At 43.6% G+C, this 15,066-nt stretch overlaps 1 protein-coding gene across 3 annotated transcripts in view; it reads right to left on the reverse strand.

The window, feature by feature from the left end:
- The window catches only part of LTBP1 (latent transforming growth factor beta binding protein 1), a 350,064-nt gene that overhangs the window by 115,563 nt on the left and 219,435 nt on the right, over positions 1-15,066 (reverse strand). For all 3 annotated transcript variants that reach the window (XM_083176114.1, XM_083176113.1, XM_083176112.1), the window contains one exon: positions 9,437-9,559. In XM_083176114.1, coding sequence (XP_083032240.1) covers positions 9,437-9,559 — 123 coding nt within the window. The remainder of the gene's footprint in view (positions 1-9,436; positions 9,560-15,066) is intronic.

The following is a 15,066-nucleotide window of genomic DNA, read 5'->3' on the forward strand; positions in this document are numbered from 1 at the left end:
ACGTAGCACCGCATCCCGTCGCATGGCTCCCGATGCTTCGGTGACGGTGCCTCGCTACGCTCAACACACCCTACGCTACGCTTATTTTCCCACCACGCCCTAGTGGATGGTAGGGCATGAAATACCGCCGGCTCAAAAAAAATGTGAAGAACCCCCATGTCGACCTTTTGACTAACGACCTTCCCCATGTCGACCTGTTTGTGTCGACCTAATGACCCTTTCGACCTAACCCATGTCGACATTAATGCATGTCGACCTAATGGTGTTGACCTAATGACTGTCGACCCAATGCTTGTAGACCTAATGACATTATCGTGTACAGTGGAGCGTCGCTTACCCGCTCGTTAGGCAGCAAAAGAACGCTGCTTAGCAAGCGGTCTGAATTATGCCCATTATCCAGGTTACTGAGTTTTCTGCACTATAATTATTTACATAGAGTATATCATTCTGCTGTATAATTATTTATATCTGGGAAATAATTCTGTTAACTTAGTTCTCTTCACTTAATTATTGGCATGATATTAACTGCTTGTTAAATACTAATATTTTACATTGCAGTCCCTTTGCCAGGTCATTTAATATCTTACAGGGTTCTTGAAGTCTAGAAAAACAGGAGATTGCATATAGCACTTAGTGATCACAGAATATGGTCAGTGTATGAACAGCCTGGCAGGAGGATGCAGAAGTGAGGGAAAGGCACGATGCCAGTCTCACCTCATGAGGCGGGAAAGTGCGCCTGAGTCCTGTCTGGCTGAGTTACAATGTTACTACATCTTTCTCCTCCAACTTCTTTTGGAAACGAAAATGAATAAATAATCATTACATGTTTATGATTTTAGTGTACCTATAAAATAATTTTTAATGCATTAATTTTTGGTACATTCAAATTTTAAAAGTTTTGTTTTTTGTTTGTTATTTTTTTAAATTTTATTAACCCCATATAACAAGCTATAGAGCAATTCTATCCAACAGCTGCTCTATCCCAGCATGCCCTGCCACAATTTTACTTGTAGTGCATATTAAAACTGCGGTAGGGGATGCTGTGATGTGCAGCTCCACAGCAGCTGAAGGGCCACATGTTGAAAATACCTGTTCTACACCTACCAAACTCACAGAACAGAAGTAATGGTAATGTGCATTAAACAAATGTTGATTTGAATGAAGAAATAATACAGGAGTTTAATATTTTTTTGATAAAGAGATTCAAGGTATTTCAAGTATGGGATCTTTTTATCAATGGACTTGGCATACAGAAATCCATTAACCCCTTCCCGACATTTGACGTACATTTACGTCATGGTCGGGATGTACTTCCCGACACATGGCATAAATGTACGTCATGACTTGTAACTGTCACCGCGTCTAGAGACGCGGTGACAGAGGGACGATGTCTGCTGTCCCTGACAGCAGACATCTTCCCTCATTGCCCAGGGGGGGCAGCGATGCCCCCCGCCATGGGTGATCGCTGCGATTGGCTGTTCAAACATGAACAGCCAAAAGCAGCGTTTACTGTGTGATGTGTAAAATTTAGACTCTGCTGCCCCCTAGCGTCCAAAAAAATAAAAGAAAGTTGAAATAATGATGTAATAATAAAGTTTAGATATGGTCTATATTAGTTATTAACTATTTTGAGTGGTATGATTATTTGTCTCACAAGCAGAAATTTTTTTTTACGACATTTTGGTATTTTTCACAAAAAAAAAAACTGTATCGACCAAAATTTACCACTAATTTAAAGTACAATGTGTCACGAGAAAACACTCTCAAAATCACTGGGATAAGTAAAAGCAAAAAAAAGTTATCCCCACTTAAGTGATACATGTCAGATTTGAAAAAAAGGGCTCTGTCAGGAAGGCAAAAACATGCTGCGTCGGTAAGGGGTTAAATAAATATATTTACTTGCTGCTGCTTGATAAACATGGCATACACACTGATCGGATCATTCATCATCTCCACAATCTCTGTGAGAGTGTGAGGAGCTCTGGTAACAGCTTAATGAAGACATGCAACATGGAGACACAGTAGCGTACCTAGCATTATACCAGACTTGCCTACCCTACCGCATTTAGCACGGGGCTCCCGCTTTTTGCCCAATTACCCCACTGCCCCGCAAATTGATGTGCAGCTCCCGGATTTCTATGCAACTCCCCATGAATATATGGAGTCAGTGCGAGTACCCAAGTCTGGAATTAACAGGGGTGGGGCTTTAAAGAGTAGCTGCTACGAGCCTATAGAGAGGAGTACAGTAGGTGCCCCCCCCCCCCAACACATCCCTTACCATGTGCTGCACACAGTGCAGCTACAGAGACTCAGCACAGCTTGGAAGAGCCTATGCTGCTGATCTGACACTTGAAGCTCCACCAGGCACCAGTCCCCGGCATCCGCTCAGCAGGACCAGCACCACAGAGCAACTCAGCAGAGCCTCAGCACTTACAGAACGGTTAGGTTCTGTACGGAGGCTTTCTTATTTCTTTTACAGGGTTTTACTGTCACTTTCTCCTCTTCCCCATCCGAGGGAACCCCCTCCCCCATGCGTGGCACCCCTCCCCCATCCATGGCACCCCCCCTCCATGGCACCCCCCATCCCCCTCTCCCCACACAGGATCCCTTCTCTTGCTCACATCTCCCTGGCATCCTCTCCCCCATTCACAGCACCCCCAACCGCCCCCCCCCACCTCTGTGGCACCCCCCCATGCCCGTCTCCCCAACACAGGTTCCCATCTCCTGCTCACATCCTCCCTCTTCCATCCGCAGCCCTCCTGCCCCCTCCCCCACAGGCTTCCTTCCCCTGCTCACTCTCTCCTCTCACTCCCCCTACCTCATCCCCAGCACCCCATCTCAAGTCAAGTTTATTGTCATCAGCAGAAGGAGAAACTCTCTCTGCAGACGAAATTGTAATGTACATAAAATACCAATACAATAAAAGCAATATCCGCATATAACATACATAAAAATGCAAAAAAAGAAAACCAAACGACATTTAGGCATTCAACATACGTACGTAGGAAACTATTGCGCGAACGACTTGTACGTGCCCTCAGAGTTCGGAACCTTTTAAGCAAGGGTGATTTCTCAAATGTACTATAAAAGGGGTGGCTAGAATCTGCTAAAATATTTTTAGTTCTCTTTGAGATTCTGGAACTATAAAGCTCCAGAATGGTTGGCAGCTGCACTCCAATAATAGTATTATATCCCCCATCCCTGGCATCCCCCTCTTCCCAACACAGGTTCCCATCACCTGCACTCATTCCCCCTCTCCCATTCTGTGCCCCCCCCCCCTCACCCACAGGCTGCCTTCCCCTAATCACTCTCTCTTCACACACACCCCCACCCCCTCAACTTTAAATAGGGAAATGTCTTGTTTAAAGGCCAGCCACTGGCACCGCCACTGTCAAGCTAGCACATTGGATGAGATATCACTGGACAAGGCTGTTTCTTAGCAGAAGTTGCCTCCTCCCCTCAAGGTGGCCTGTTTAAAAAAAAATTAAGAACATTAAATTGTAAAATTTTAAGCACTAGTTGACTCCAGGGCCGGTTTAAAGTCTATCAAATGTATATAGGGGGGATGCAGTTAAAATCCCGGCGGTCGGGATCCCGGCATTCAGAATCCCGACGCCGGAATCCCGACCGCCGAAATCCAGACACTTTCTCCCTCCTGGGGTGTCCACGACACCCCTGGAGGGAGAATAAATTAGTGTGCCGAGCATAGCGAGGCACCGGGCCCGCTGCTAATTAAATCTGGTGATTCCCAGCGCTGGCTGAGAGGCGCTCCATCTGTATGTCATATATACGGTAGGTGTGATGTCAGTATCTACCGCATTTGTTTTGTGAGTGTGTAGCCCTGTTGCGTAATGTTGGTGTGATGTCAGTGTGTGCTTTCTGCTCTTTTTCACCTGCCATTACAGGACATATCCCTTAGTGACAGTAGATACGCCCATAGGTGGAGATAGAAATGCCCTAGGCTTGACCTAGTAACTGTTCTAATGGGACACCTATAGCCTGGGAGCAGTAAAAAGTCTTGCTGATGGGAGATTACAAGTGGCTTCCCCCACTGGTAGGGAGACGAGAAACACTGGGCCTAGTAGGTGACTTTCTTAGTGGGGTTTGTAGCCACTGAAGGATGAGGCTGATAAAAGTCTGGTCTAGTATCCATTCCCAAGGAGTTGGGAAACGCTGGGACTGAGTAAGTGACTTTCTTAGTGGGGCTTGTAGCCACTGAAGGATGAGGCTGTGAAAAGCCCAGTCTAGTATTCATTCCCAAGGAGTGGGGAAACGCTGGGACTGAGTAGATTGTTCCCATTCCAGAGGTTCGTAGCCTCTGAGGGGAATACAGCACAAAACCCAGCTTAGTACCTTAACCTTGGGATGCGAGAAACACTGGGATTGAGAAGATTGCTCTTCCTAGAGGCCTCAACCCTCAAGGGAGTCAATAGAAAAGCATGATGGAGTATCCATTCCCATGCCAGGGGTTGGAAAACACCCTAGGTAGGAGAAGTGAAACACTTGGTTGGAAGCTGACTGGCTGGCTGCTTAGAGCCCGAGGTGTAGCGTGCCTCTGGGGAAACTCAGAGGTGCTTTAAGCATTCACTGGTGTCCATGCACCATAATATCTTGGCACTGGCACTGAGCACTTCCCTTTAAGTATGCATTGCACATGGGCCTTTTGGCTGGGGAAGGACAATTTTTCACACCTCCACCCCGGCCTTTTGGCTGGGGTCTCTTTATTTATTTCTCTTCACCCCTCTCACATTTGTCACTTTGTTTTGGTCATGTTTTTGGGCTGTGTGTACGACCCTTATGGGCTACCCGCTACCTACGTACAAAATCTGGTACGCAGAGCTGCAGTCCCTGAATGGGACCCCGAGCTGCAAGGTAGAGGGAAGCCTACTGAGAGTCTCTCCAAGCTTCGGCGAGGAGGATCCACCCGCCCTAACCCTTTCCGGAGGTTGAGGGAGGAGGGTCCCTCTGAGCTTCAGCGAGGAGGAATCAACAATCCTTTTTTCCCCTCTTGGGCCTTTTGGCTGAGAGGAATTACGGGAGTAATGAGGCCTTTCTCCTTTGGGAGAGGGTCCATACGTACGATTGCCCCCTATGCACAATTTAGGTCACTGCACTGGGTGTTTGGAGCACCACCTCAGGCTCCAAGTATCCTATAATGGCCCGGACCATCCATATCCTCCCCTAATCTTCTGGTAACGCATATTGACTATGTCTATATCCAACTTTGGAGTCCATACCAACTTTAACCCTTTGAGTGTCAACGTTGCTTTGAGAGATTCTCAAAATACCTATGCTAAAAATGCCAGCGCTTCTCACAGCGACTGTTACTGTTTTGGGGGTGAAATATGTAACTAAACTTCAATGGACTGACTTGGCTGTATTTGCACTAAACGAACAGTCACTTTTAGTGGATATTTTAGGGATCTCTCACAGCAAAGTTGGCACTCAAAGGGTTAACTATGAGTAATTCCACTTCATAAACCAAAACCTCCTACAGCTTGACTCCCTCCCACAGCCTAACTGATCCCTCCCACAACCTAATGGGCCCACCAGTGTAACTACTGCATGCTTTATATGTCCAGATTTAAAGAAGTGTCAGATAATCCGTGTTGCACCTGTACTTAGTGTCTTATTTTTTAATTCTATATGACACAATGTAGCAAGCACTCAAGATATTCTTCTATTCTACCGGAGACTGTTTTTAGTACCCTAAGATAAAAGACAAATATAAATTAGTCTGTTCTGTATCCCTAAAGATTGTAAGCTTGCAGCAGGGCCCTCTTACCTCCAAGTCTGTTCTCGTTACCCAATTTGTTCTATCACTGTATGCAATTGTAAAGGGCAACTGAATCTACTGCGCTATATAAGAAACTGTAAATAAATAAATAAATGTCTACTGAAAACTGTTAATCGGGTGACTTCTGTAACTAGTTTACAGCCCCGGGCTAGTTTGTGCACCAGATTTTTTTAGGGATAACAGATGTCAGAAACATGCTCTTACAGTATGTGTTGCTGAGATGACTCACCTGAATTCCCTCTCCTCAAACCATCAATCAAAAGCAGCTCTTCCTAGAAAAATGCTCATAGTTTAGTAGCCGGAGTTTATCACTAAAACTGAGGTATGTAAAGCAAGACTGTATCTCCAAGGTGGAGGCAGGACTGTATCTCCAAGGTGGAGGCAGGACTGTGGCGTTTGACATTTTATCTGCTGTAGCAATGTAGAAACCATTAAACAAGCCAAAGTAATGATGGCTACAAATGACTCTCTACATAATCTATAATTACAGTAATGTGCTATGCATGGGATGTAAAATATGACCTAAAGTAGGCAGAGAATGCTACTCCTACACACTGCCTGAATTTAGCCCTGCAGAGGAATATAGAAGGATGGTAATAGCATAGCCCATAGTATCTCTCTTTGTTAACTATAAGTTTGCTGGAGCCATTACATGGGAAGCAAGCAGATTTGTATTATATACTGTACAGTATGTGCATATTTATTATGACAAACCCCAAAGTAAAAAGACCCTGTTGTAGAAGTGGGTTGGGTACAAATGTCATCACTGTCATAATGTCAATGTTGACCATGTCGTCATCCATCATGTATCTAGGGATATCACCACGTTACAATGTCAAGATTCCCATGACATCACTTCTGGGTTGGATATCGAATTCTCTGGCGTTCCATTAAGTATTTCTCAGCTATCGCTAACCTTATTACTGTACAAACTCCTAATCCTCCCACAAGTGCCTTCACCGTGCTACCTCCCCCCTCACAGCCTAAACCTAACCTCCACCCACAGGCTAACTATTATATTAGTAAATAAACCCCTGAGAATGTCAACATGTAAAATGTCAACATATAAACTACATTGCATAGAGGTAGTTTTAAAATTGCAATGTGATTTTTAGGAGACAACCACTAGTCATGTGCACAGCACAATGTCCAGGCTGCTTTAAAGTCCCTGTCAGTCCCTGGTTACATGTTGGTAAACTGAATATAGTAGCAGTATGCAGTGGCAGATTTTAACTACAGGCTGCAAGATGGCAGCCCCTCCCAGGAAAATCTACCGCCTCAGCTGTGTCAGTGAGCGAGATGAAGTCCGTGACTGCACTGGCTTCTCTGTGAATGTCAGTGGCCTCCTATTAGAAGTTCAACCTGTCAGTCACAGACACTACAGGCAGTCCCTCTGGGAGGTGTTTCCTCCATCTGGAACTGACCATGCTGTGATTAGCAGAGAGCTGGCTTCCTGTAGGAAGCCACTACCTGTCTTTCGTGGAGCCCAATCTGGATTCTATGGGCTACAGTCAAAGCAGTCCATAGAAGTCAGTGTTTTGCACATGCGCAGTTCAGCTGCCATTGGTGTGCATACGCCGATCCCAGTACCTGTCAGGTCCATTGCGCAGGTGCCGGGACCTGGCTGTTGTGGTGACTGGTTGCCTCCAGCAAGCATGGGTAGCGGCACCCCCCTTACCACAGTCAGGTAGTAGCTACCTCTAGTAGCATGACTGTAGCTACCTACATAGCATTAATACTAACAAATACAATGTACATTAGCACATGGAATGTCTGTATAGACAAAATTGGTTGTAGTGTTTAGCTGTGGATTTAAGGTATTCCATGGTTGTGTAGAAAAGCAGAGGCAAACAGGGATGTGAGACAGAAAGTTGCTGGAGGGCGAAGGGACACCAAAACTAGAGCTAGTAGCAGCCATATTACTCCCTGTACCTGGTAACAGACTAGTATGTGTACCTAGCCTTGGTGTGCTGACTGCTCACTTTCCCCAACAGGCTTTCCACTAACTCTCAAAAATGTGACTGTTACCTATTCCAAAGCCTAGCACTTGTGTTTACAGTGTTTCCATAAACCTGGCACAGCCCTCCCGAAGCATTTTGCAGGAAAAGTACAGTATGTGAGTTACATTGGAAAAACTGAAACAAACCTTTTGCAGATTCTGACAGACTGATAGGAAGAGCACAAAGTACAGATCATGTCTGCAATAAGAATAATATGGCTGTGGCAAGTGCCAATTAGCCCCCAGCCCAGGTAGGTACTGTGTTGCATAATGTGTACCGGTGTACTGGCAACCCTACTCTGTGGCATCATGCAAACTAGGGAACTACTATGGTTCATAAAACAAACTAGGGCACTACTATGGTTCATAAAAATAACTAGGGCCCTACTATGGTTCAGAAAAATAACTAGGGCCCTACTATGGTTCAGAAAAATAACTAGGGCCCTACTATGGTTCAGAAAAATAACTAGGGCCCTACTATGGTTCAGAAAAATAACTAGGGCCCTACTATGGTTCAGAAAAATAACTAGGGCCCTACTATGGTTCAGAAAAATAACTAGGGCCCTACTATGGTTCAGAAAACAAACTAGGGCACTACTATGGTTCAGAAAACAAACTAGGGCACTACTATGGTTCAGAAAAATAACTAGGACGTGATTTTGGGCAGGACAATAATAACTGCTGCTTTTTGAGATAGCGCCCTCAGGAGAGAAAAGCGTCAGTGAAGTTTATGTTCGGTGTTCCTATTGCTTTATCTCAAATCATTGCACTGTTTTAACAGAGGTTCCTACCCAGTCCCGAAATATAGCTGTTTAGACTGTATTGAAAACGTCAAGTGTCGCTACACAGAAAAAAGAGATTCCGCTACAAACTTTCCAATACTGAGGATTATGGGATCAGACATCTTTGTGATCATTGTGTATATCACTTTTTGGAGGTAGAAAAAGGAAAGAAGGTTAACCAGCAGATATTGTATTTCTGAATAAATATAATGGAACTTTCACCTTACCTTCATATAAAGGAGTGGACATTTTGAACAGGTTTCATTATACACAGGTACCACTAAACAGATTATGTTATAGAAGATATATATTGGGGCTGTGGATATAATTATCCGGACCTTTATATTTATATACCATTCAAATTTGTGTTTATGCAAATGTATTATTCATTCACTGTTTATTTATTTTCTTTTTTACATTGTTAAAATGAATGGCCTTTGATGTTTGGAGAATGACCATATTATATCAGATTACACTTCACGGACGGTGTAATGGGTAGCAATACTGTCTCACAGCACTGAGGTCATGGGTTCAATTACCACCATGGCCCCAACTGTGCGGAGTTGGTATATTCTCCCTGTACTTGCGTGGTTTCTTCCCACAATCCAAAAAGTTACTGGTAGGTTAATTAACAACCAAAAAATTTTAGATATTAAACCCAGAATGTGTGTGAATGTACATGTGGTACGGAATAGAGATTGTAAACTCCACTGGAGCAGGGACTGATGTGAATGTTTAAATATTCCCTGCAAAGCGCTGTGAAATATGTGTGCGCTATAAAACTGGTTATAATCATCATCATCATCACTGGTTTAAACAGAAAGGAATTATAAAAGTAATAACATTGTGCTCACTTACCCACACAAGAAGAATATGTATGATCTGGAACAAACCCTTGTTTGCATGTGCACCTATAACTGCCAATTGTATTTAAGCAATCTCCATTTGGACATACACCTTGCATGTAGCATTCATTAATATCTGCAACAACAACAACAACAACAACAAAAAATTAAAAATAGCAAATCCAGATTGAGATGAAATATACACACGTATATACACACATTTCTGAATCAAAATCTGGCCTAGTAAAAGTTGAGGAAATTGGTACTTTTCATATAAAGTTTAAAGATGTTTCTATATACTGTACTTCTATGCAGTTAGAGAGCTACCATGGGTAACGCTTTATGCATTAATGTTTAGGTGGCAGCCTTTGTGGAGGAATATTTGTAATGAATTTCATGCAATGTAAGAAGTAGTTGCAATGGTGTGCTTAAGGTATCGATACACTACTACGATGTATCGCAGCAGTGTGGACCTTCCCGTGCGGCAGGATCGCATGCAAGAGAACACATGCGACTCCACTCCCTGCCGCCAGGAGGGGGGCCAAGTTGGAGGTCGGAGGTGCAGCAGGTCCGACCTCTGGCTCAGGTCTGATGCGCACGGGACTGCGCATCGCACATCAAACACATCCGATCCGGACAAGTGTATAGGCACCTTTAGTTTGGTAGAGCACTGGGTTGATGGAGCTGATGCACAGGAGCGTTCAGCCATTTCCACTTGCCAAATATACTTACTGTGCATCATGCTGCACCAACAGTCAGGCTGCCATCAGAAATTGTGGGGCCCAGGACTGACAAAATAGGCAGGGCCCCCTTCCCCCTTCCTGAATCCTTGGCTTGCCTGGTGAGACCTCTGGTTCCACACTACTCATCTCTACATTGCTTCAGGGAAAATGTAAACTTTCTTTATGACAAACTATACCCCATAGACTCTAGTTCTGGGCCCCCTTTCTGTCTGGGCCCGGGACTGGAGTACCCGCAGTCCCCCCTGATGGCTGCCCTGCCAACAGTAAGTTAGCTTTGGTTGGGGGTTATACCATAATTATGATACATTTTGCACTTCAACATGCCATTAAAGCAGAAAAACAAACACACTTCTACAGATGGAGCCACCTTCATTTAGCGGGGGTAAATTAGCCAAAATAAAGCTAAATGAATCATTCTGGGCCTGATTCAGGGATGAGAGCAGTATAGATGTCGGATCTGGTGGAGCAATTCAATGTGATGCAAGGATCTTCCAGCGGCAGTTTCAGAGATGATTTATTCACAATGGTAGTCAGGGAGCCGGTGTGGATGGTAACAGAGGTGTGGCCAGGCCACTTAAATGCAAGCATGTTGCGAGTCTTTCACAGCTGGCAACTGATATCCTATAAGCAGCTAAACTGGCTCTGGAATCTTCTTTCCAGCACCCATACTGCAGGACCATAGGGTTACTCAGAAGGTGGATCACAATACTCAACACATTTCTAAAACCTCTCTGGGTAAGATTAAATGGGATGAGAGATTCAGAAAGTGAGAGATTTGGTGAGAAATCTCTAGTTTTTTTAAAGCAGCAATCATTTACACTTCAAAATCAAACTGGTTTAGCAGTGTAAATGATTGCCACTTTAAAAAAACTGGAGATTTCCTACCAAATCTTTCACTTTCTGAATCTCTCATCCTATTAAATCTCACCCTCTGTATCTCGCATGTGATATATGCTTTTCTGTAATTTAGGGATGCTGACTTTTTCCATATATATAAATGTTAGACACAAAAGTGGTAACAGCTATATCTGGAAAAAGTAAGATAAGTGAACATTTAAATGAATCTCTATAGAAATTAAATATTATCATCAAATTCATTTATAAAATACTAATAAAGCTACAGAAATGCTTAAAATCTGCAGAAACTAGATTTTAGAAACGCTTAACAATCAAATTTGGCTATAATGTAATTGTTAATAAACGATAAGCCGTAAGGTCACTTTGCTTCATGGAAATAGGATGATGATGGTTTCTGTTTGTACTGTGTCTAATTGGTCCATCTAAAATGGAGCCAGCAGTAGTCCCCCATCAATGTAGGGTCCCAGCGTCCTTGGTAGCGATACTCCATTGACAGAATATCTTAATCACAATGCTCCCCTGTTCACTACTACTCAGGTTGTCAGGTGCAAAGTCTAGACATACTGTAAATAGTGAATTTTAAGTGATATTCCACAACTCTCATTGGGAGGTACACACGGTGAGATTTCCACTATTTTCCTATTAGGAAAAAAGTGGAAATCGAAGCATGTTAACTGCCTTCAATCTAGATTCGATCCCAATGTGCAGCCTCGCAGCACCGGGATCGAAAGAAGAAATAGACTTGCTTCAATCTGTAAGATCAAATGCAGTTACATGCTGCTCTATACAGCTTCCCCTCCTTTCCCCCGCGCACCGCCCTCCCTCCCTCCTGTTCAATTCCGGCAACCCACTGGGTCCTGGCGACCGGCGGTATTGAATTGGTATTGAAGGGCGCTGGAATAGAATGTGTGTACGCCCCATTATTTTTGTATTCCAACAGTTCATTCATGATGGACAAGTAGTTGGCAGTGGCAGACCTACATTTCTGTGACCCTGAAGCTTGAACTGTTATGGACCTCCTTTTCAACCAGCAACAATAGGACAACACCCAACGGGGTCCAAAAGGTCTACCTCTCATTGAACACCCCTACTCAAAAATAACCTTCCAGCACCCCATCTGTAATCACCTTATGCCTTGCAAATATTTGAAACTGTTTTACATTCATACATACATTCTGGGTTTGCAATGAGTGCCTCAATTCGTACATTTATTTATTTATTTAGAATAATTATAGATTTATCTATCTATCCACACAATATACATACTTCCTACTCTGACTGTAGTAATCTTCAAAAAGAAGTGGCTACTATTGGACACAGACAGAACAAACCTGACATTAACGTTCATTAAATGGGCAGCAAAGCAAAACATTGACCAAGCCAAGCATTACTTTAATCTATATAACCACACAGTTTGGCACAATCTGAATAAAGAAAGGTACTCTGAAGTCTGAAAGAACAAGCCAAGGTTTGGTGGTGGCTGCCAATTTCACTCTAAAGCAGACATCTGTGGGACTCAGAGGTACAGGTCAAAGTGATCAAGTTGAAAAAAGAGGAAATTCCTGGATTAGCTCAGCAGTGTATTTCTGAAAGATGAAACTTTGCCCTGACTGACTCATATACAATAGCACTGGAAATGATCTGGAGAGTTACATGACGTGGACATAAAACTTCAATGAGTGTGCCTACAGCGATTATGCATGGCAAATCTATTTAGAACAGGAAAAACATATTTGCCAAAACACTATATAATCATTACAACACTATGAGACATGGAGTTAGAAAGTGGCAATATTAATAGCACAGCACAATAGGCCTGATTCAGATGTGGGTGGATTGTGCATAACTAAAGTAGTGATGATCTGATATGGTAATGTAGTAGGAGGCGACTGATATAAGTCAATGGCTTCTGAATCAGGGTTGCCTACCCTCCCGGAAGGCTCCTGAAAATTGGATACACCTTTTGGCCCTCTGGAAAGGGGGCCACCATTTTCCTGTGAGCCCCCAATCAGCAGGGGGTCCGTGGGACCAAATGACGCAAATCTCGACATTGTAGCCATGCCCACAGCTGTGCAATGCCTGCAATACTGCCATTTACACTGCTGGGGCGTGGCCATAATGACATGATTGTGCTGACCACGCCCACAAACAACACATTACCCTCATAGCTCTACCCCTGGCCCTTTTTTGTCATGCCGGCGGCCCCGCCCTCTGCCTCACGGAGCAGGTTGCCCTCTCCCTCAGAGGGCAGCCGTAAAGTACAAAACCCTGTGATATGTATGTACAGATGTGTCCTGCAAGGTTGTTGCTGCGTATAGCATTCTGTAGCGGGACTGCGATGAGTCTGAGTCCTGGCATCTGTACGCATCTCTAGCCAGCTCCTATTACAATGAATGGGCAGTGGGCACCCAGATAAAGTACCAACCAATCAGCTCCTACTGCAACTGGGATGTTATAGGTTGTGTTTGTAAAATGGCAGTTAGGGGCTGATTGGCTAGCACTTACTCACCATCAATTTTATCTCCATCCAAAGCTTATTAAATACCTTAGTTTTCCAAAAGAAAATATTAGTAGGGATAAGAGCGAACAAACTATCCGAGCCAGGATCCGAGTCGGGCTCGGGTTTCCCTCCAGACTCGGATCCCAGATTGAGGCAAAATATCATCATCCCGCTGTTGGATTCTCATGGGTTTTGGATTCTGTATAAATTCCCTGCCGGTCTGTGCCATCTTCACTCCAGCATAGGAGAGGGTGCAGGACGGACCTCTGTCTGTCTGTGGGTGGTGACGGCAGGTGGGTCTTCTGTCTTACTCCAGGGTGCCCTCTCTGCTCTATCAGTCAAGGGGTGCTGCCCTGTGCGACCATATAGAAGTCCAGTAGTGCTCCCCTGTGCTGCTGTATATTAGTCCAGTAGCGCTGTTCTGTGCTGCTGTATACCACCCAGGTGGTCAGGAGGGAAGCTGTCAGGTGAGAGGATTTTTTTACCAATCCATCAGTGTCTATTCGCCTCTTTCTCTATAAATGGATATGAAATGTTGGGTAGTATCCATCACTTGCAGCACTATTTTACTGTTTGTTTGTTTTTTTGGGGGGCAGGGGGGGGGGGTTGTATATGGAACTTTTTCAGTATATGGTACTCTTTTTATGCCCATGGATGTTATGTGTTTGGATGATGAACATCCTCAATAAATGTTTTTTCTATATGGATCGACCGGTGTGATGTTCATCCTCTCTTGAGCACAAGGAAGACTAAAGATACCTTTTGGTACATAGGGCCTCAACCTGAAGTGAGTGTTTGTCTTTAAGGGAGAGTTTCCTGCCTCAACATGTCTTTGCCTGAAAGTATATTATTAACACGAGGGAAACAAGAAACCTTTATATAAACATAGAAGTATCACTGGAGGGTCAGTACTGTGGTTTTATATCCTGTACCAGTTCAAACGTGATGCCCATAGTTAACTGGATCTCCATCTTTTGTGCTGTACTTTGAGATTTTTTTCTCCAAAAGGAAAGGAACCTACAACCTACTTGTTTATCATATGGTCAATCAGCGCTTTTGAGTCGATTCATTGTTGTGCCGGTAAATCTGCATTGGGAGATGTAACCCAAAATCGTCACAGAGCAGCTTGCTACCGCGCAGTTGGACTTTCTTTAGTCTATTGTTTTGTTGAAGTGGTTAAATAAGCCACATAATATTAAAGTTACATTTAAATCCATTATTAGACGTGTCATATTTTTCCCTGCATAGATATCAAATAAAAACACATATGACAGGAATAGGAACCTATTATAAACATGTACAGTAGTACTAAGTTAGAATGTTCAGCACAGAATGAACTCTAGTGAGGTTTTTTATTTTTATTTCTTCACACAGGGAGTGCTACTGACACTCTTCAGTGTTTTCTGCTTTTTATCACATCCAAATATCGCTATGGGGTATATATTTAGAAAAGCATTGATTCAGCTAATGTGTTATCTTCTTACAGCACTTCTAAGCACTTCTGTCACCAAAGTTTTCTTCTGTCATAAACAAAAAACGTCA

This window comes from Crinia signifera, chromosome 3, assembly GCF_055691185.1.
Source record: "Crinia signifera chromosome 3, ASM5569118v1, whole genome shotgun sequence".
NCBI lineage: Eukaryota > Metazoa > Chordata > Amphibia > Anura > Myobatrachidae > Crinia > Crinia signifera.